The 23,136-nt window shown below is 55.0% G+C and overlaps 1 protein-coding gene across 1 annotated transcript in view; it reads right to left on the reverse strand.

Annotated features, from left to right (window-relative positions):
* Positions 1–1,300: 1,300 nt before the first annotated feature.
* LOC130024553 (CAP-Gly domain-containing linker protein 1-like) overlaps positions 1,301–23,136 on the reverse strand; it is a 56,272-nt gene continuing 34,436 nt past the window's right edge. The window contains 3 exon segments of the mRNA XM_056115273.1: positions 1,301–1,321; positions 2,360–2,550; positions 6,167–6,236. Of these exon segments, the coding sequence (XP_055971248.1) occupies positions 1,301–1,321; positions 2,360–2,550; positions 6,167–6,236 (282 nt within the window).

Here is a 23,136-nt window from a genome sequence, read left to right on the forward strand (position 1 = left end):
GGGTCATATCCTCCTGCCACTGACCCCCAAAACCCGACCTTCTCCCACCATGGGAACTGATGGCACAAACTCCACCTTTGTGTCACGCCGTACATGACACATTTGTCACTAGCACCTGATGACTCATTTCAGAACCTCAACAGAAGTCACAAAGATGGGGAGCACTGCTCGGGGAGCACCATGCAGGGGCTTCTCAGACCTTCCTTCTACCTCTGTCCCCCGCCTGTTCTGGGGAAGATACATAGACAAATGGCCGGGGGTTGAGAACAGAGGAACCAAGCTGGGAGGAAGCGGGTGCTTGTGTTTTGTTTTCTCTGGTGGCCTCTAACTACGGTTCCTCTTAAGAGACAAAGAAGGCCACAAATAAGCAAACACTCTGACCTCAGTTACCACCCAACCCTGATTGAACGCCAAGATCTGCTCTAAATGAACTTTGAAAGGGCAAGCTAAATATCTTTCAGGGAAGCAAATAACCTTGGGGGTTATCTGCTCTGGTACTAAAAATGGGGGGAAAAAGTCTGTTTTGTATTTCTTGAAAATGTCAGCTTGACTCAAAGGCAGTTCTACTTCATCCCGCGGTACAAATGCTTCCTCCCAGCTAGAGCTTTGGCTCACGTCTGTCCAGCGTCTTCTGGACAGGGAAACACCAGCCCTGGGAGCTGTGGCGTGATGGGACACTGGCACACAGGAAACACCTCAATTTGGGTCATTTTCCCCCTTTAGGACACTGAGGACCCCTTGTTCCCCTCGGGCAGCACCGCACACCATTCTATGAGGAAGTTACATAAAAATCAGTCTGTGTGTGTGGGGGGGGGGGGTCGGACACAAGCAGCAGACTCCATCCTGTGACTGCTGGAAGATCCCTCATATTCACACGAGGAAGCCTCAGAGATGGACCTTGGTGACGGCGCCGGGGCCCTTGGCAATCTCCACCCGGGCGGGGCGAGCCCCCCAGCACCTTGAGCCCAATCTGACTGCTCACATGACGCACGCCAGGGTGCCCAAGTTCTGGGGTCCCTCGAGCAGACTACCCGGAGTGCGGGCCCCTGAGAGCAGCTCAGGTGAGCTGAGCCGTGACTTCCCCCCACACCCCCGGGATGCAGGCTCGGGGGCCATCGTGGCTCAGGGCGGGAGAGAAGACAAGAATGCAGCATCCACAGGGGGATGTGGGGCCCTTGGTTCCGAACTGTCTCGGGTCTGTCTGTTGGGATGACTCCACCCCACCCGCGCAGGACCAGGAGTGACCGTGGGTGTGATCGAGACAGCCCCTACCCTCAGCTGTGGTGACCAAGCCGCTTCCTCAACGCTTCTGCACTGCTGACTGGGAAAAGAAGGGGCAGAGAGGCCTCTCCAAGACCTGCAATGACTCGCATGGAAGGTGAACCCCGAGTCCTGTCACCACACAGGGTCGGGCAGGCCCCTGTCCTGTCACCAAACAGAGGCAGGCAGGCCCATGTCCTGTCACCACACAAGGGCATGCAAGCACCTCCCTGCTCAATGACTGGGGTGGGGAGAGACCATCGGGGGAGCCCAGGAAAGTTTTGAATTCCACAGGCTGAAGCTCAGAGACATGGGCAAATCCACAGGGAGCTGGGTGACAGCAGCCCAGAACCCAAGCGAGGCCCGGGTTCTTTCTCTTAAGGTGCTGCTGAGACCAACATGCTGAGGGGGAAAGGTGCCCGGAAATCTGGCGATGCACCTGCGTTCTCGAAAGGTCGTGTCTTGAGACCAGCAGCAGCAGTACCACAAATCAACTCACATGCCCAAGAAAGCAGGGAAACGCGGTCGCATCTCAAACACACCTGCACAAGCTTCCAATGGCAGAGGGCGCAGAGGGCGCAGACAGGCACCGGGAGCATTGGGGCAATGCACAGGTTCCGGCTGACTCCCTGGCTTGGCACTGGGGGTGACACCTGGCAGGGATTGGGGGCCCGTATAGGGTGCTTGGGAATGAACCCGGGTCTACCAGGGGCAAGGCAAGTGCCCTACCCACCTTACTATCTCTCTGGCCCTGGTACGCTGTTTTTAGAAGACATTATCAAGCCGATGTGTTTCCCCCTTGCATCTTCCCCTTCATTCCAGTATTTATTTTCCCTTTCCCTCCCTTTCTCGCTGAGGCTGAGGGTCGCACCCTGTAGGTGGTGCTTACTCACGTCGGGGGGGGGGGGGGGTCTCACTCGGCCTGCAAGAACTCCAGCCATGCTCAATTTTCCCTATATCCAGCGGCTGGGAAGAAGGAGGGAGGGACCGGGAGTGCAGACGATGACTGGCAAAGGACCTGACACCAGGAGAGGGCCTGGCACCACCTTTCCCCGGGCGCGCACAGCCCGCCTGCCGCCTGGCCCCAGGCCCCAGTCACCTCAAAGGTGGCCAAGATGACCTTGGCCTTCTTGCTGAGCACAGCACCCATGGCGTTGAAGTTGCGGTCTCGGATCTCGGCGTAGAGCTCCTCGGCTGAGTCCAGCGGCAGCTTCTTGGCCCCTGTGGGCAGGTCCTGTCCATCACCCTGCCTCTTCGGGACGAATTTCTCGGGTGGCAGTTTTACATGACCTGCACGGGAGGGGACACCCCAAGTGAGACTCCAGAGACTTCCTGTCAGGGGAGAGCACTGGGCTTTGAGTCACTAGATGCACACCTACGTAGGACACTCACGCTTTTCACGCACGGCTTCCCTGGCCTGGTCTGCGGGACGCCTCCTGCCACTGCCAGCCTTAACCAAACTCAGAATGGGGCCACCCGAGGAAACATACCCCAGGGCGGCCCACTGTCTGTCCTGCTGGCGCGTGCAAGTGCATGCCGTCTATACCGCCATTTCAACAAGCCAAGTGGAGCCCAGGATGGGGCAGGAGTGATAGCACAGCAGGGAGGGTGTTTGCCTTGCACGGGGCAGACCCAGGTTCGATTCCCAGCATCCCATATGCCCTCCTGAGCACTGCCAGGAGTAACTCCTTAGTGCAGCACCAGGAGTTACCCCTGTGCATTGCCAAGTGTGACCCCTGTCACTGTCCTCCCATTGTTCATCGATTTTGCTCAAGCGGGCCCAGTAACGTCTCCATTTTGAGACTTGTTACTTTGTTTGCCATATAGAACACGTCATGGGTAGCTTGCCAGGCTTTGCCATGCAGGGAAGACACTCTCCGAAAAAGAAAAAGAAAAAGAAAAAGAAAAAAAAAAAAAAGATCCCAGGAATCATCTCAGCATGGAAGTGTGCTTGAGGGCAGGAGACAGCTCCGAGGGCATCTTTCCTTTCTGTTTCCTTTCTCTGATTTTGGGGCCAAACCTGTCAGTGCTCAAGGCTTATTCCTGGCTCTGTGCTCTGGGCTAATTCTTGGCAGTGACTGGGGGAACCATATGCGGTCCTGGGGACCAAACTCACCCTAACTGCTGCACTGCCTCTAGCTCCAAGTTGGTTCCTTTCAAAAAATCATCTCCTCCACTTTCAACACAAATCCCGACGTGTCTACACACAATCAGCTCCACTGCTGTGGGTCCAGAGAGACGGGTCATCGGGGGCAGCGCACGCTCAAGTCCAACTGTCTGTTCCTCTGAGCACTGCCCCGTGAGGGCCCTGAGCACTGTGGGGTGGGTGCTGAGAATCATAAAGCAACAAGAAGAACTCCTGCCTCAGAGAATGTGGGGAGAGAAAGTGACCGACGGAAGAAAAAGACTTCTCGGATGCTTTCCAAATCCTAAGCCCCTCGGAACAGCCCGGGCACCAGCGTCTGGAGACAGCACGCCATGGTGGCCGCGGGACCCGGGGCCTGAGCACATGCTGAGATACACGAGGTCGGCAAGACCTCGCATTCCAGCTCAAAGCAGAGGGGCAGCCGCTGGCCCAGGCAGCCTGCACGCAGCTCCTGCACGGGCCTGCCATCGCCCTCGGTCCAGCCACGGGCGCAGAGCTGGGGGGTTATGGGGAAGCCCAATTTCTCCTTGTTTTTCAGATTTCTCTTAATGGTTTCTTTTTGGGGGGGTCACACCCAGCAATGCACAGGAGTCACTCCTGGCTCTGCACTCAGGAATTACTCCTGGCGGTGCTCAGGGCACCATATGGGATGCTGGGAATTGAACCCGGACTGAGCCGTGTGCAAGGCAAACGCCCTACCCACTGTACTATCACTCCAGCCCTCTCCCTTAATTAAATGTTTGATCAGAAGTAAGTGTGTGATGTGAAGAGACTGTGAGCTCCCGAAACTCCTTCCCCACGGAGGCACCCCACGAGCCCCATCTCTGACACCTCTGCACCCAAAACCCTAGCACCTCTGCTAGATCCCTCGAAGGACTTGCAGAAGCACCAGGAGGCAGGGACCCCTCGCACGGGGTGCTCCCGTACCAGTGAAACCTTGGAGCAGGAGTCTGGGGAGGGGCTGTGTGTGTGGCATCACCCCCAGCTGCTGCCAGGCACAAACCCGGTGGCTCCAGGGCCACAGACTGGCCCCACAGAGCAGAAAATCACCGAGATCAGCCCCACAGTCCCTTGGGCACTGCTTACGACTGTCCCCACAAAAGGAAGCAACTTAAGAAGTTATCCTTCGGAACAACTGGTAAAAAACAAACCGGAAACACCCCCATAATCCTGAAAGAGCAGAAAAACGCTTTGTTGTGTGGAAATGCCTCCATGTGTGGTCCTGTTTTGCTTCCGTGGCCGCTGTCACTGAGCCACGCATTCACCACTGCAGTGACATACACACTAATACACACGAACACACACACGCACACACACGCCATCGCAATCCACTCTGCAATAACCAGCTTGGCACACTGGACAGACAGCACTGTCTGGACTCGGCCAGCACTCAGCAGCTGCAGGGCTCTGTGTCCGCAGAGAGACCCCATGCAGTTAGCTGCATCCCTGTCCTTCCAGACCCGGGCTCTATCCCCAGGGCTGTTTCCCCAGCCCCCGGCCAGGGCCACTCCTGAAGGCGCCGGAGTTACCCCTCTTGTGGCCTGGGGCTCCCTGTTCTGAACAAAAGAAACGAATCAGACTGTGGGAAACTTCTCAGACTGTATCCCAGCAGGAGCTACTCCCGGCTCAGTGCTCACTGGACGAGGCAGGAGCGCGGATGGCACCGAGCGCTGGCTGTGCGCCTGGCACTAGCCCCATGAGCCTTCCTAGCCCCCACTCAGATCTGAAATGCTACAGAATCTAACATCCGGGGCCAAACCCCCCTGACCTCGGACCCAGGCACCCCTCAGAAACGCTCTATTCCTCATGCCTCCTTGGGCGGCCCGAGCAGCGAGGCTATACACCGCATGGCCCTCTGCACAAGGCCTTAGCCTCGGTTTCCCCGATGGTGTCCTGGCTCGAGCTCGCTTTAACCTTGGGCTGAAAGTCAGTGCCTGACATTTTCAAGACTTACCCACAAAGGCCACACCTTTAAAAACAGACACTTTTGAGATTGATTTTACTCATCTAACCTATTAGTAAATGATGTCACTTCACTTACTGTTCTGGATGCCATAAATTTCATCGATGTGTCCTTCGTATGTCGGCTGAGTTGCAAGTGGTGTTAATAAATCCACATTCCAATCAAGCAACAAGAGGTTATCAAAATCAGGAAATATTGAATTCTGACTTTCTGTAAACTCTCTCTTCATCCTGATCATCATATTGGCCACTTGCTGGGAACAAAGTACAGAATCAGGGAGAGCCTTTTTAGCAATGGGCGGATTTTAAAATGAAGCTAAAAGGTGCCCGGCAATCCAAAATTTAAAAATAAGGCGGAAAAAAAGGGAACAATAAAATAAAACAAGATAGGTCCGAGACAGTATGGTGGGTAGGATGCTTGCCTTGCAGGTGGCTGACACAGGTTCAATTCCTGGCACCACGTACGATCCCTCAAACCCTGCCAGGAGTGAGCCCCGAGCACTGCAGGGTATGGAGAGGGCGGGAGGAGGGAGAGGGCGAGAGAGGGAGGGAGAGTAGGGATGGAAAAGAAAAGATAAAGAACAGAAAAGAGAAAAGGAAAGAGGGCTGGGAGACAGCAGAGGGGCCAGGGGTCACGCCTTGCACGCAGACAGACTCATTTTGGTGGCCCGAGCACAGAGCCAAGAGCACTGCGAGGTGGAGCCCCAAACCCCACCCGCAGGAGAGAGGCCTCCCTCCCCGCCCCAGCTCACCCTGGCGCACTCGCCCTTGCCGAAGATCTAGGGGATGGTCCCGTACAGGCCAGCAGCTTCATCAGGCCCCTGGTCGCGTGGTACAGGCCCGTCTGGTCGCTGTCCAGGTAGCACTCCTGTGGGAGAGGGCCAGGCGCGTGGGCACAGGCTCTGTGAGTCAGCACCGAGGCCTCAAGGCAGCATCTCTACTGGGGGCAAGCATTGCTGGGCGGGCGAGGAAAGGCTGGCCTCCGCCTGCCCGCATGACCACACAGCAGAACACTCTGGGCTTGTAGAAGGGCAGGCAGCCTCTCCCACATACAGCAGCGAGTGTCACAGGGGACAGCAGGAGGGCAGCCACGGTCTTGGAGAAGGGCCACAAGGTCCATTTAACACACAGACAAAAAGAAACATCTTTGGCCCAGAAAGAGCAAAGAGCACGCACGCGCCGCCCAGCCGGGTGGTTCAGCAGGGCTGACAGAGCACACACACATGGTCCCCAGCGGGGCCTCAAGATCTCTCCTGTGCCTCAATCCCTTCATCCAGCAAGTGCAGAGAGCAGAGGAGGGAAATCACGCAACGCGCTTCACCTGCACTCCACCTGATGGGGCGGCACTGCTGGTGCCCATTGGGACTCTCTTTTTATTTTTTTTCTTTTTGGGTCACACCCGGCAATTCACTGGGGTTACTCCTGGCTCATGCACTCAGGAACTACTCCTAGTGGTGCTCGGGGGACCATATGGAATGCTGGGAATCGAACCAGCATCGGCCGCATGCAAGGCAAACGCCCTACCTGCTGTGCTATTGCTCCGGCCCCTCATCCTGGAATCTTTGACCCTGTCTAAGGCAGCAGCCAACAGGCTTGCACCGCAGAGGCGTGAGGACGAGGGGTGCTGACTGAGGGCGGGGTAGAGAGGGAGACCTCCCAGAGAGCCTGGCCCAGATTGAGCATAAAATCCCCAAAGATCACGTAGGATGTCTCTGCCAAGTCTGGGGTGCAGCCTCACACTTCAGTCCAAAATATCATGGTCGGGATGTCCAAAGAGTCCTCAGAAAAGGACCAGAAACTCCGCATTGGAGCAGAGCAGAGAGGAAGATTCAGTGGAAGGAAAGCATTAGGGGGCCTCTTTCAAACTGCTCAGGGGCACAGGTGACTGTTCAGAGAGGGAACTGTGTCTGCCTGCGGACAGCTAAGCCGGCTCCTGCCTGGCCCTGCCCAGCCCCGAGCACCCAAACAAAACATTCATTTTGAAAAACGGCGTATTACTACAGAGACACCTCTAACAACTCCCACCCGGTGAGGCTCAGGGGATACCCCTGGCTCTGCACTCAGGAATTATTCTGGTGATGCTTCGGGGACCATATGGGATGCCGGGGATTGAACCTGGGTCAGATGCGTGCAAGGAAAATGCCCTCCGAATGTATATAGCTCCAGCCCTTGGAATTCCTCTTTAACAGCCACTAGGGTCATAACTGGTGGTGTGTGGGTCCCTCCTGTCCTGAACTCGGGGCTCCCCAGGTGATGCGGGCTCGGGGGCCGTCGTGGCTCAGGGCGGGAGAGAGGGCGTGAATGCAGCATCCACGGGCGGATGTGGGGCCCGTGGCAACGAACTGTCTGGGGTCTGTCATTTGGGATGGCCTTGCCCCCCCCACGCAGGGCCAGGAGCAACCCTGGGTGTGACTGAGACAGCTCCTATCCTCAGCTGGGGTGACCAATCCGCTTCCTCAACGCGTCCACACTGCTGACTGGGAAAGGGAGCAGAGAGCCCGCTCCCAGACCTGCAATGGCTCGGATGGAAGGCGAACCCCTAGTCCTGTCACCACACAGGGCCGGGCAGGCCCCTGTCCTGTCACCACACAGGGGCATGCAGGCCTGTGTCCTGTCACCAAACAAGGCCATGCAAGCCCCTCCCTGCTTCATGACTGGGGTGGGGAGAGACCATCGGGGAGCCCAGGAAAGTCCTGGATTCCACAGGATGAAGCCCAGAGACGTGAGCAAACCCACATGGAGCTGGGTGACAGCAGCCCAAAACCCGAGCGAGCCCCAGGTTCTTTCTCTTAAGGTGCTGCTGAGACCAACATGCCGAGGGGAAATGGTGCCCGGAAATCTGGTGATGCACCTGCGTTCTCGAAAGGTTGTGTCTTGAGACCAGCAGCAGCAGCACCACCACAAATCAACTCACACGCCCAAGGAATGCAGGGAAACGTGGTCGCGTCTCAAACACACCTGCACAAGCTTCCAATGATAGAGGGCGCAGAGGGCGCAGACAGGCACTGGGAGCTTTGGGGCCGTGCACGGGTTCCGGCTGACTCCCTGGCTTGGCACTGGGGGTCATACCTGGCGGGTTTTGGGGGACCGTATGGGGTGCCAGGGAACAAACCCGGGTCTGCAAGGGACAAGGCAAGTGCCCTACCCACATTACTATCTCTCTGGTCCAGTATGCCGTTTTTAGAAGACATTATCAAGCTGATGTGTTTCCCCCTTGCATCTTCCCCTTCATTCCGGTATTTATTTTCCCTTTCCTTCCCTTTCTTGCTGAGGCTGAGGGTCGCACACTCTAGGTGGTGGTTACACACTTGGGGGGGGGGTCCCCACTCGTTCTGCCAGAACTCCAGCCATGCCCAATTTTCCCTATTTCCAGTGAAGAATGTGCCATAGGAAAAACATCTGGGTGAAAACTCAAATAAATCAATGCTTTTGGGTCTACAGATTATCTTAAGGGACTCAGCATGGAGAAACCTCACCCCACAGAAGAAAGAGCCAGAGTTCTGGCCCGGGCACCCCTAAGAGCCAACCTGACACTTTGAAAGAGAAATTTTTCAGAAGTGCTCCCTGTCATAAAGATAGTAAACAAAGTTTGGTGGGCTTTTCCGTTGCTTTACCATTGTGAGAGGTGTGGTTTAGTCCTTCACGTTCACTGTTACTATTCTGCTTGATATGCAGTGTGAGTTAAGATAGACTTATGAGTTATTGGCTACTGTGTTTCTAATGGCTGAGCTAAAATAGAGAAGTTTCCATCTAAGAAGTTAGCTTATGGTTCCTATGCATATTTATTGGGATATGGTTCCTATGGCATAACGCGGCCGCGGCTCCGGAAAAAGTCCCTGGCACTGGGCGAGGAGTTGGGAATGTCTCCTGTTTGGAATTGGAGCCGTTCAGCTTTGTTGCCCAGAGCTGGGCCTCTGTGCCCGTCCCACGCAGATCAGGGGTTGAAAACCGGCTGTCTAGGGGCTGTTTCTAGCTGCGCGTGCCCAGAGAGGAACCCAGGCCCTTGGGGGCGGGCTGTACCTGTTGGAATTGGAGCCGTTCAGCTTTGTTGCCCAGAGCTGGGCCTCTGTCAAAGTAACAAAGTATGAGATTAATACCCAAGAATAGCTGAGATCAGCACCAGGAGGATTACTCCATAACTTAGAGGCCAGCCGGGTATCCTAGAGGAAAGGGCAGTTCAGATAGAGAAGGGAGCACCAAATAAAGGATGTTTGGAGGATCCTCCCAGGAGGGGAGATGCATGTCGAAAGTAGACTATGGACTGAACATGTTTGCCACTCAATGCCTCTTTTGCAGACCACAACACCCAAAAGGAGAGAGAGAACACAGGGGATTGCCCTGCCACAGAGACAGGGGGGATGGGGGGATGGGGGTGGGAGGGATATTATCCATGGTGGTGGAAAATGGGCACTGGTGGAGGGATGGGTATCTGATCATTGTATAATTGAAACCAAAGCACAAAAAATTGTAAATCTACAACTTTAAAAAAAATAAAATAAAATAAAGGGGAAAAAAAGATAGTAAACAAAACATATAAAATCATATTTGCAAACAAAACACAACCTTTCAGAAAAAGACAATATTTAAAAAAGAAAAACTCCGGGAGCCAGATAGATAGTATATTGGGAAGGTGCTTCCCTGGCATCAAAGAGTCAAATATGGACCCCTGAGGACCCCCAAGAGTAACCCCTGAGCATCATCAGGTGAGGCCCCAAGCAAAAACCAAAGCAAAGCAAACAAATAAATCACTTATCACTTAATCACTTAATCCCCATTATTCATCGATTTATTCGAGCGGGTGCCAGTAATGTCTCCATTCATCCCGGTTGCGTGCTAGCGTAGCCCAATGGTATCTGTTCGTTCTAGCAACATGCAGAGCCTCAAACCGATCATTTAGGGTCTTGACGAAGAAGTCTGACCATCTTATAGGTGGGCGTCCACGTGATCTTTTGATGTCTCGTGGAATCCAATCAGTAATGGCTCTAGTCCAGCGGTTGTCTGTAAACCTCATTACGTGTCCAGCCCATCTGATTTTTGATGTCTTGGCAAATGAGACAGCGTCCCTGATTCTTGAGTGTTGACGAAGATCAGAACTCCGGATTCTATCTCTCATTTGAGTGAATCGTGATATTCCAAGCATAGTGCTTTCGATTCCTCTTTGAGAGACACGAATAGCGTTCTCATCCTGTTTTCGTAGGGTCCAGGTCTCTGAGGCATATGTTAATGCAGGAAGAATAGTGGAATCAAAGAGATGTGTTCGTAGCTGGAGGTTCTTTGTCCTTTTAGTTATTTCTTCCATGCTCTTGAAGGCATTCCAAGCCGCTCTCTTCCTCCTGCGCAACTCAGGTGCCAGGTCATTCATCATGTTGATTTCTCGACCTAGGTATATATAACCATTGCATTCGGAGATGGTGGTTCCGTTGAGAGCGAATGGAGCGTCAGGAACAAGGCTGTTTCTCATAAACATTGTCTTCGTAAGATTCAGCTGTAGTCCGACCTTTCCACATTCACGGTCAAATTCGTTCAGCATTTGTGCTGCTTGGCTGATGTTTGGTGTTATTAGAACGATGTCATCAGCAAAGCAGAGGTGGTGTAGTTGCCGACCATCTATCTTCACTCCTATGTTTTCCCATTCCATCGTCGCATGATGTTCTCGAGGGTGGCACTGAAGAGTTTTGGTGAAATGGTATCACCCTGCCGAACCCCTCTCTTGATATGAATGATTACTTCTTTGTAGAATGGTGAGATTTTGGTAGTGAATCCGGAATAAAGCTCACGAAGGATCCTGATGTATTGAGTTTGTATGCCCTGATTGGCTAGGGCTTCCATGACCGCTTCCGTCTCAACAGAATCAAAGGCCTTCTTTAAATCAATGAACGTTAGACAGAGCGGCATCTTGAACTCCCGAGATACCTCAATGAGCTTGGTTATTGTGTGGATATGGTCGATGGTACTGAATCCTTTTCGGAATCCAGCTTGTTCACATGGTTTTCCTTCACCTAGCGTTCTGCTAATCCTATTCAGGATGACTCGAGTGAATAGTTTGTAGATGACAGACAATAGGCAGATTGGGCGATAGTTGCCAATGTCGTGGGTGTCTCCTTTCTTGTATAGTAGTACAGTCCTGCTGGTTTTCCATTGGGATGGAACCTTGCATTCAGACAGGTAGCGTGTGAAGAGTTGAACCAATGTATTGATGAGTACTGATGGTAAGTTCTTCAGTTGTTCAGGTCTGATCTTGCCTGGGCCAGGTGCTCTTTGTTTCTTTACCGACGAGATGGCATGTTGGATTTCGGAAGGGAGAACATTGGGAACGACATATCCATCATGTGGTATGTGGTATGTGGGCAAGTGGACATGGCTATTAAAGAGATCTGAGTAGAAGTCATGAATAATCTTCTCCATTGCCCTTCTGGAAGACGTGATAGATCCATCATGATGTCGGAGGGCAGCCATCTTGGTTTTGTAGTTGGTGAAGGACAGGCGGGCATTACGAATGTTTTTCCCAGCTTCTGCTGCATCAACCAGTACTGCTGCTCTCCTGTTTTTGAGGTCATCCTTGATGGCGTCTCTGCACTGTTTTGCCAGTTTGGATGTTCGCTTGTGGTTGCCTGAGGCATGTGCCAACCCACGTTGGCGAATAAGTTCAAGAGTGTTCGAAGAAAGATGGTTTTTTGTGGTTATCTATCTCTTGGCATTCCTTGCACAATCATGGAGGTACTGAATCATTCGACCGTATTCCTCATCAATGTTGTCAATGACGGCATCTTCCCATGTTGCCGCGATAGTGCCAAAGAGCTCCCAGTTGGTGGTTGTTCTGGGAGTCCTCTTCTTAAACCTTGCATTCTTTTCTCCTCACTCTGTGAGGTAGAATTTTGCACTAAGAAGACGGTGGTCTGATCCTGTTTAGAATTTTGGGACAACAGCAACGTCGGTTAGGCAAAACCGCCGATTGAATATGATGTGGTCTATTTCATTGTGTAACCGTCCATCGGGAGACTCCCATGTCCAACGTTTAGATTCAGCCTTTTGGAATTGTGAGTTACCACGGAAGGTTTTGGTTGACATGATGAACTCAGACAGTCTGTCACCCTGTTCGTTCCATTCCAGGCCATGGGTTCCGATGTGGAGTTCATCGACTGATCTTCTTGGTCCTATCTTGGCATTAAAATCACCGACAATGATCTTGTAGAAGGTGTGATCTTCTTTATAGAATTTCTCCAGCTCCATGTAGAATTTCTCAGTTTCTCTTTCACCATAACTGGATGTTGGTGCATAGACAACAAAGATAGAAACTTCCGGTAGTGAGCCACATTTATTCAAGTGTAATTGTCCGATTCGGGTTGTTAGGCATTCGAATGAATCAATGCTCATGACTAAGTTTGTATTGACAAGGATACCAACACCACCGACGCCTCTTTTATCACATGTTCCAAGGAACAGTTCTTCTCCAGTGTCGAAAACAGCATGATGGGATTGATGTCTTCTCGTTTCGGTCAGACCAATGATGTCGTACTTGATCTTTCGCGCTTGTACCATAAGGTCTTCAATGGATGCAGTAGATGCCAGCGTACGAGCATTAAAAGTACAGACAATCATTTTTGTTTTTCTGCGTTTTGGCAGCCTATGTCTGCCTTGGTGTTTTATCAGCCTCTCCTTCCATATCCTTCTCGACTCTGCATATTCAGGGTTAGGGAAATGAGATCCATTTATTACTGGATATGGCATATCAATTTGGTCTATTTGGCATAGACCACGGATAGCTTGCCAGGCTCTGCCGTGTGGGTTGGATATTTAAGGTACCCTGAAAACTTAGAGAAAAGTAAATTATGTTCGCAGCCGCGCGCTCCCGGGAGCTTGTTGTGATAATCTCTGGATCCTGGCCGTTGTTGGGGTTACACGGCAGTTGGAGGGTGAAACTGTCTAGCTACTGACAGGTCCAGTCCCAAACCATGCAGGCTTGGATATCTCAAATAAATCACAAATAAATATGTGCTGAAAATTACCAGTAGGAAACGGGCTGGGACGGGCATGTGGGAGAAACAGAATTTCCCGCACACCCTGCACCCAGCCCTGAGGTCACACTGCAGAACCTCAAGAGTTTGAATGAAAAATGTAAGCAATTTTATTTCTAGAAAATGAAAATGTAAGATAAAAGTCTTCAGGTCTTGCCAAGACTCAATCAAGGGGAAAGGCGAGTCATGGAAACAAAATCACTCACAAAGGGCTAACTGGAAAAACGCAATGACAGATTTGACTCTTTCTGGCTGGAGCGGCCCTGCCTTCCACTCTCAAAGCTTCCTCCACAGCCACAGTCAAGTCAGGGTGGGACGGGCACAAGGACAAACATCGAACAGCAGCAGAGAAACACCAGAAATCAACACATTTAAGGACAATTGATTTTTGAGAATTCAGTAAGGACAACAACAATTTTAAGCCAATTTGTTGGAACAGGAGGTTCTCCATAAGCAAGAGGAGCAGAGGCCAGAGAGACAGCACAGGGGAAGGCGCTGGTCTTTCACGCAGCCAATCTGGGTTCTAGCCCCAGCACCACATATGGTCCCCGAGCATGCGCAGGAGTGATCCTTGAGCACAGAACCAGGAGTAAACCTTGAGCACTGCTGGGTGTGGACCAACTCCCATCTCTCCCCAAAAGGAAGAAACTGGACACTTCCAGGAATCACTAAAATGCCAGTGTGAGTGTCACCATCACAAATGAGGCAGAAATGAGTGTCAAGTTCAAAGGGCAAACACTGAACTTACTCGGAAGGCGCCCTCCGACTCCATGGAGAGAAGGTCCCCGTCGAAGGGAATGAGGTCCAGGCTGTACTCCTCCCTATGGATGAAGGAGCCCAGGACACCCAGGTCCTTAAGCCGCTGCTCACACAGCAGGTTACGCCGGGGCACAAACAAAATGTGGAAATCTCTTGTGGGGCCACGTCTGTCTTCACTGCAAGAGAAGGACTGTGCGTTGTCCCGAGGCCCCGACGCGAGGACTGCTCCCCAGGGCCCCACCTGTGCCTGACACACATTGGGCTCTAAAGAGACGCTTATGAGCTAACCCCCCACTACTGACTCGGCCCAAGTTTCGAGTTTTCCTGCTCTCTTGATGTGACGCTTTTTCTGGAAACCGATGACCTGTGCTCTGCCAAGGGGCAGTGCTGCTTTCTCTTGGGCCATTGATGGGACATGAAAACTCTCAGGGTTGGGGCTGGAGCAACAGCGCAGCGGGTATTGCGTTTGCCTTGCATGCGGCCGACTCGGATTCGATTCCCAGTTCCCAGCATCCTATATGGTCCCCTGAGCACCACCGGGGGTAATTCCTGAGTACAGAACCAGGAGTAATCCCTGGGCATTGCCGGGTGTCACGCAAAAAGAGGGAAAAAAAAAACCCAAAAACCTCTCAGGGTTATTGCAATGGACATCTGTTTCTTGCAGGAAAAAAATGTTTGTATTTAATCAAGTTATGTCTCTAGGAAAATAAAAGGTTGCTCCACACCGTGCCCGATCTTGCGCAAATACTCCACATGCTTTTAAGTCCTTAGGGGCCATGTCGATCAAACGTAATGCAGACTGGGCTGGTGCACTTCCTCCATAGATGCTGCAGCATTAAATATTAATCAGCTTCTCCTGACGTTGCTTATGAAATTTGAGCATATGGTATTCAGTACTTGAAGAAGAACCACTAGCTGTTTTTCTTTTTATAAAAAGATCTGGGTCCTTCTACTGAGACAGGCCGGAGCTTTCTACTGTCCTAAGAGAGTGGGTTTCTGTGGTTTGCCCTGCCTCCCCAAGCCCCAATGCACAAAGTTTCCCATTCTCTATTTATAGTTTTTGGGCCACACCTGCAGGTGCTCAGGGATAACTCCTGGCTATGCACTCAGAAGTCACTCCCGGAAGACTTGGGGACCACACTGGGTTCCGAGGATCTATCCTTGTCTGGCTGCAGAGTATCCTACTCCTGACCCCCCATTCTCCTCCGACACACTCTCACATCTGTCCAAAGATCCACTTCCTAAAGCGCTGGCAAGCAAAGGTGTCCTGATGAGCACTAAAACCACTAGAGGAATGATTCGTATGGACCATGCAACAGTTCTCAGATACCTAAGCACATTTTCAGCAATTATATCCATCAGTTCTAGCCGGGCTCTGACGAAAAAAAATATATTCTTGACATCCGCTGCGCGCAAGCGGCTTCCTTTGAGTGTGAATATTTTCTCCACCTCATGTTCCTAGGAAAGCACACATACAAATGGTGAACAGAACCCCTAAAGCTTAGCAGCCGACCCTAACTCAGATATCACTGCAGGCAGCCAACCCGGGTTGGATTGCCGGCCTCCCACACCGTCCCCAGACACCACCAAGAGTCATTCCTGAGTGTAGAGCTAGGAGTACGTCTGAGCACTGCCAGGGGTGGCCCAGACAAAACAGAACAACAACAAAAACTCAGGTGTTCTAACACTCCCACTCCAAAGCACAATAGACTTTAGTTTTGAGTCAGAGAATGCAGGGGTTTCGGTACATGCCTGACACATGACTGCCAACTTCGTCCCCTGGCACCACAAGGGTCTCAAGCATTGCCATGTGCATCCCAAGAGTGGCCACTGGAGTGGCCTGGGATATCACTGCCACCACAGCGCCAAGCCTCATCGAACTGCTAAGACTCACCACCAGGAGGTGCCCAGGGGCAGTGCTCAGGAGACCTGGGGCTAGGGAGAAAGTAGAGTGGTGAAGGTGCTTGCTTTGCATTCAGCTGACCCGGGGTTCTATCCCCAGCACCCCATACTGTCCACTGAGCACTGCCAGGAGTGATCCTAAGTGCAAAGCCAGGAGTAAGTCCTGAGCACTGCCTGGCACGAGCCCCCAAATAAAATTCAAAACCACTTTAGGATAAAAATTTAGATTCCCCAAAGCCAGGTGTATAAATTCAGGCTGAAGTAACCAATCCTGTGTCTGAAAAACTTTGAGCCACATGAAGTAACAATCAGAAGACATGCTGCTCCGTCAAGGAGAAGAGGGGGGTGCACACCCACCCTTGAAAGGTCCACTGAAGGCTCCTATGCTGCCCGAGCCCCTGAGCTGCTTGTGCCCATGTAGCCGAGCAAATGCGGTCCCTCCTTGAGATGGGGACTTTTGTGCTATCCTTTCTAATGTTGGGATGTGTGTAGGGGCTCTCTCTGTCTTTGGAAAAGCCCACGGTCTCTCCTGAAATGTTACTCTCTCTCCGCTCGTCCTCTTTCTAAAGGTCACCAAATAAAATGGTTTTTTTTACTTCAAATAAATAAACAAAAGGTCCACAGAAGATAAAACATTTACCACTCATAACAGCGTCAGTGATTCTAAAAACCAGACAGCTCTGCACACCACTTACTCCAGAAGTGGAACATCATATTACTCTTGCTAGAGTCCAGAATGACAGTTTCAAAAAAATAATAATAACCAAAACCTTTTTACCTTTAGAAGTGAGTACTGTGCAATCAAGCCAAATGGTCCTGTGAGATACTCATCTCAAAGTATTGCCTGCGGGAGAGAGAAGCATCCCGTTCTTTTAGTAAAAGGGATTTCAATAATGGCCAACAGCAAACAACAGTCATTTGCAAACTCTGGACAAACAAAACTTGCAGTTAGCAATAGCTGACCACACTCATTTTCCGTGGCCTGAAGAAAAACAGCGTCAGGGCAAGGGGTGCTACTGGCCACGGAAGCACATTCACTGTCATCCACAAAGACTGTGTATGCAGTGTCCTGGGGTCAGACTGGGGTCATGAACCCCATGGGTGAACTGCCAAGGAAACCGTTCAACCCAGCATGTAACAGGCGTCATATAATCCAGCGTCAATCAAATGAAAACCTCTCGTGTAGGTATCCCATAGGTATCTTAATTCTGAGAGAGTATTTGGAAAGCTGGGACAGTGTCATGTGCTCCTGAGAGAGTCAGGCCTCCAGCTGACCTTCGCCTCTACCTAGGCAAGGGTGGTGTCACTGGGGGCCAGGACGAATGCCAAGCGGCCTGTGAGCATTTCGCCTGTGCGACACCAGGGTCCTTTTTCCCCATTTGGCGTAACTGATTGCGCGAACCGTGGAGGAACAGGCAGCTGGGAGAAGTGGTACCCAGGGAAGTATGCAGCGCCACCCCGCACACGGGGACAGCAGGGAGTGCCTGGACCTGGGGCTGGGCTCGTCCTGCTGATACTGACTCCAGTCGCCCCCGTTTTCCTTCCCAGAGCCGAGCCGCAGGGGCGGGGAGCACAACGCCCCCTCTATCGGGGCTGCCGACTCTGGGGGGCGCCCCCGGACCCAGAGGCTGCTGCCCGCCCTGGCCCTCAGCTTGCTGCCCACGCACATGTCCAGGAACTCGCTCAGCACGTTCAGGTTCACCCGCCTGACGGCAGGTGCGTGGCCTTGGCGCCTCTGGGCCCCGCCGCCACGTGACGCCGCGGTCACGTGAAAAGAGTGACATCACACCCCTTCACCTCCCTCCATCCTGCTAGGGGCGCCGGGTGTGCCCCACCGAGCCAGGACACAGGCCGCCGACACTCAGCGCTCCCCGGGGGCTGTACAGACCCCCCAGACCCCCAGCAGAGCCGGGGCACAGCGCTGCCTCTGCTCCCTTGGAGGGACCCTCCCAGGAAGATGGGGGTGGAGGGAGAGGGCGCCCTGGCGTCATCTCCCCTGCACTGCCAGCTGGCCTTGCGAGGGCACGTTCCCCGCCCCCCACCCCCTGCTCCGGCTCCCGGGAGGGTCTCAGGGGGTCCTCGGGTTCCCCTGGCCATCGCCGGGTCCTGCCCAGTGAGGGACCGACCAGCAGCCCCAGCAGGCCGGTGAGCGGCTCGAGGCGCCCTCTGCTGGCCACCGTGGGAACTGCACAGGTGCCGGGCCCTGCCTGCCGCGGGGGTCCCGCCCACTCACACCCAGAAGCGCCTCAATCAGGCCAGTCCCCGCGTCCCGGGGGTTCCCTGCCCGCCCCTCGGGGGCCGACCCGTGGCTGCGGAGCCGCAGGAGGGGGCGCTGCCCGCGCAGCGGTCCCTGGGGGGCCTCCGGCCTGATGCCCGAGCTCCGTGCCGCCAGGTTGGTTGGCGGGGGCAGGAGCAGGGCCGGCGACTCCTGGCGGGCGACCCCCGGCGCCCATCTCCCCGACGCGGGGCGAACCCCAGCCCCCGGCGCCCAGGGAGGCGCACCCCGAGGCCACGTGACCGTCTTTCCTGGGGGCAGCGGCGGGCGGGCAGCGGGGAGCACAGGGCGCGCGAGTCCTGGGACGCGGGGGCGCGGGGCTCTGAGACCAGAGGCGTCTGTCCGCGGGGTCCGGGCAGCGGCGGCGGCAGCCAGACTGGAAGGCAGGCTCGGTGTCTGGCCCCTCGGGCGGGCGGGGCTGGGTCCTAGTCTGGTGGAGGTGGCATAGGGCTCAGGCTTCCAGCTCTGAGTCTCCCTCATCCGGGGCGCGCTGCTCCACGTGGTCTAGGAGATGGGGGTCAGTGGCGGCGCGGGCGTCCCCCACGTGCCGGCAGGGGGCTGTCCCCGCTGCAGTGCCCCCGCCCCAGACTCACCCCGCACCCCCACGCCTGCTCGGGGGCGCCCTCCACTCCAGGTGGGAAAACCCCCAGACCACTGAGCCTCCTAGGACCCGCCGACCACGGACTGCTGGTTGTAGGCCCTGAGGGTCCTCAGGGCCCCTGGGGCCTCGACTTCCCTTCCTGTGCCAGAAATCAACCCAGAGAGAGGCCAGTGCACAACTGCCCTAGAACCTATGCTCAACGGCTCCCAGGACTATTGCGGGGGGAGGGGCCCAGGCTTTGATGCTTGCAGAAGTTTAGTGAAATTTTACTGACTGTGAGGGAGAAAACGTCTTTCTTGGGGGTGGGGGCAGAGGGAGAGGCACAAATGCCCAGGTGCGTTTGCCTGGCACATGACCCAACCTGAGTTCAATCCTCGGCTTCCCATAGGGTCCCTGAGCTCCACCAAGAGTAATTCCTGAGTGCAAAGCCAGGAGTAAGCCCTGAGCACTGCCGGGTGTGATCCAAAATAAGGGTGTTTGCCTTGCAAGCGGCCAACATGGCGACCCGAGTTCTCTTGAGAGCCCGGCAAGCTACCGAGAGTATCTCACCCACACAGCAAAGCCTGGCAAGCTACCCGTGACGTATCCTATTCGATATGCCAAACACAGTAACAATTGTCACAGTGGAGACGTTACTGGGCCCGCTCGAGCAAATCGATGAACAGTGTCAGTGACGGGGACCGTTGGGGCCACGCCTGGCGATGCTCAGGGGCCACTCCTGGCAGACCCAGGGGGGCCTTATGGGGTGCCAGGATTCGACCCCGAGTCTTCTGCACGCCAAGCAAGTGCCCTGTCTGCTCTAGTGTCTCTGGCTCCCACACGCTTCTTTGAAAGAATCAAGAACATGGGGGCAGAGAGGCAGCACAGGGGTCTGCACCACATGGTTCCCAAGCACTGCTGCAGCTGGGATGGCCCCCGCGACTCTCCCGCCCAGACTACAGCAGGGGCTGCAGGTGGCCCCCAGCCCAGAGGGCCCAGGTCACCAAGGTCTCTGTGACCCCCATGCGGAAGCAGAAGAGCCCCCAGCTCTGACCCCAGGGCCCCATGCCACCTCATCTCCCACTGTCCCGCTAGGGGCGCCGAGGGTGCCCCACCCACCGAACCAGGGCACAGGCCGCTGAGACTCAGCGCTCCCCGGGGCTGTACAGACCCCCCAGACCCCCAGCAGAGCCGGGGCACAGCGCTGCCTCTGCTCCCTTGGAGGGACCCTCCCGGGAAACTGGGGGCGGGGGGACGAGGGCGCCCTGGCGTCATCTCCCCTGCACTGCCAGCTGGCCTTGCGAGGGCATGTTCCCCCCCCCGCCCCGCCCCGGCTCCTGGGAGCGGTCTCAGGGGGTCCTCGGTTTCCCCTGGCCATCGCCGGGTCCTGCCCAGTGAGGGACCCACCAGCACCCCCAGCAGGCTGGTGAGCGGATTGCGGCGCCCTCTGCTGGCCGCCGTGCGAACTGCACAGGTGCCGGGCCCTGCCTGGCTCGGGGTCCCGCCCACCCGCACCCAGCAGCACCTCGCTCAGGCCCGCGTCCCCAGTCCCAGGGGTTCCCTGCCGGCCCCTCGGGAACGGCCCGTGGCTGCGGAGCCGCAGGAGGGGGCGCTGCCCGCGCAGCGGTCCCTGGGGGGCCTCCGGCCGGATGCCCGAGCTCCGTGTTGCCAGGTTGGTTGGCGGGGGCCGGAGCAGGGCCGGCGACTCCCGGCGGGCGACCCCCAGCGCCCATCTCCCCGACGCGGGGCGGACCCCAGCCCCCGGCCCCCGGCGCCCAGCGAGGCGCACCCCGAGGCCACGTGACTGTCTTTCCTGGGGGGCAGCAGCGGGCGGACCGCGGGGAGCGCAGGGCGCGCAGGGCGCGCGAGTCCTGGGGCGTGGGCGCGGCCCCCCCCCTCCGTGTCGGGGGTCTGAGTCCAGAGGCGTCTGTCCGAGGGAGCAGGCGGCGGTGGCGGCGGCAGGACTAGACCGCGGCCTCGGCGTCTGCCCAGTCGGGCGGGGTGGGGCGGGCGGGGGTCCCTCGCATGCGGCGCGGGGTCCCGTCCGGCGGTGGCTTCAGGCTCAGGCTTTGGGCTCCGCGTCTTCCTCCTCGTGGGCGCCCGGCTCCGCGCGGCCAAGGAGATGGGGGTCAACGGAGGCCCGGGCGGCCCGCACGTGCCGGCAGGGGGGGCTGTCCCCGCGGCAGCGTCCCCCGCCCGAGACTCACCACGCACCCCCACGCCTGCTGGGGGGGGGTCGGCCTCCACTCCAGGTGGGGAAACGGGCTCAAAGGTATGCAGCGAAGCCTAGACGGCTCGGCTTCTTCTGACCCCGTGGTCGGGGGTCTCTCCTGCATCCCATTCTCCGTGGAGGAGAGGCCCGACCTCTGCCCGCCGTTCCGGGGGCGGGTCTGGGCAGGGGGCCACCGTCCTCTCCACACCGCGCTCTGCTGCTACTGCAGCTGGGCATGAACCTCCGGGAACCTCCAGCCCACTGAGTCTCCTTGGACCCTCCGGCCACGGACTGCTGGTCAAGGGCCCCGCGGGTCCTCACAGCCCCTGGGACCTCGACTTCCCTTCCTGTGCCAAAATCAACCCAGAGAGAGGCCAGTGCACAACTGCCCTAGAACCCACGCTCAACGGCTCCCAGGACTATTGCGGGGGGGAGGGGCCCAGGCTTTGATGCTTGCAGAAGTTTAGGGAAATTTTACTGACTGTGAGGGAGAAAAAGTTTGCCTGTGTGTACATGCCAGAACCCGCGTATCATTGTGTCCATTTGAATTTTAAGAAACAAGTTAATAACTTTGGAAGATGGAGAACAGAAAGAAAAAAGGAAAAAAGAACTTGTTGCACCCCCACCCCACCCCCCCAAAAAAGAATTCTTTTAAACACCTAATCCCAGGAAGAAGTGCTATTTCTTGCATAAATTATTACCAAGCAATGACAACAATTAAAACACACACAAAAGGACGTGTGTGGGGGAGCACAGGGTGGGGACGGACGTTCAGTCAAGACTGGGCAATGCCACAGCCTGGAAAGGACATGAGAGGGGACAGAAGTGTGGCTCCTGGGATGCATATTGGGAGAGAGACAGAGGTGCGTGTGAAGTGGGGGATCTCATTAAAGTCTGGGGCCCAGGACAGCTGTGGCTGTTCGTATCCGACTCAGTGGTTCGAATCTGTGCACCCCTGGGAGAAGCCGGCAGGGCCACTGGGCACTCCCTCCATCCCACCTTGCAGCACTGGGTCATGCATGTTTAGATCACATGCTCTGGGCCATAGCACCAGTGATGCGGGCAGGTGACACGTTGAATGAGGCGTAACTTACAGCAAAAAGACGAGTCTCCCTGGTCCCCGGGTGAGTGGGTGAACGAGGAGCATGTTCCGAGTGTCAGATGCCTCCGAAAACTGACAGGAGGAATCGGAGACTGAGGCCCACGTTAGAAATGGCAGAATGTATGTCTGGTTAGTGAGACCCAAGATATCCGCACACACATTACAGACTTCTCATGGGTTTACGGCAAACGGAAATTCTCACAGAGATGAAAAGAGAAGTGTGTATTTATCTCAGTGCGTGGCTCACACTTACACTCCAGATCATTAAGTAGTAAGCAAAGAATCTGAGACTAGCAGAGATCTCCTGAATTCAACACCCAAGGGCTGGAAATACACCGGAAAGTGTGGACTTCTGTGCAGTTAAGCTATTACCTGAGCAACACCTCGCTAGGGAATAGGATCTTGTTTAGGTGGAAATAAGAGCGCTTTAGTGGAAAGGAAATCTCTGATGCGACCCTGTGGGTCAGGAATCTTGACTTTCCTATGGCATGTGTTTGGGGCTGGGCTGGGGTCTACGCTTCACAAACAGGAGAGCTGGGTTGGTCCCCAGCACTGCATGGTCTCTGGAGGCAGGAATGACTGAAGAGCACTGTGTCCCCAAAGCAAAACAAAACAAACTTATTTGGTAACTGATCCCACCACAAGATTATTTTAAGAGTTCCTTGCTCTAAATGTAACACATACTTAGAAAATCTGATTTTAAATGTTTATTCAAAGTGAAGGGGTTTAAGGAGGATGAGCAGAGTCTCCTGCCCCCGCGCCTGGCTGTCCTCGCCGGGAACCCTTGGAGGGGAGCGGGTTGAGTTTCCCTCCCCACCCCGACCAGGGCTCCGGCATCCGAAGACCTCCACAACCAGCCATCACCATGCTGAGACCACTCTCCACAGGCATGAAGGTACTGGCAGAGGAACAAAGGCATGCGT

This window comes from Sorex fumeus, unplaced genomic scaffold, assembly GCF_029834395.1.
Source record: "Sorex fumeus unplaced genomic scaffold, SorFum_2.1 ptg000029l, whole genome shotgun sequence".
NCBI classification, from domain to species: domain Eukaryota; kingdom Metazoa; phylum Chordata; class Mammalia; order Eulipotyphla; family Soricidae; genus Sorex; species Sorex fumeus.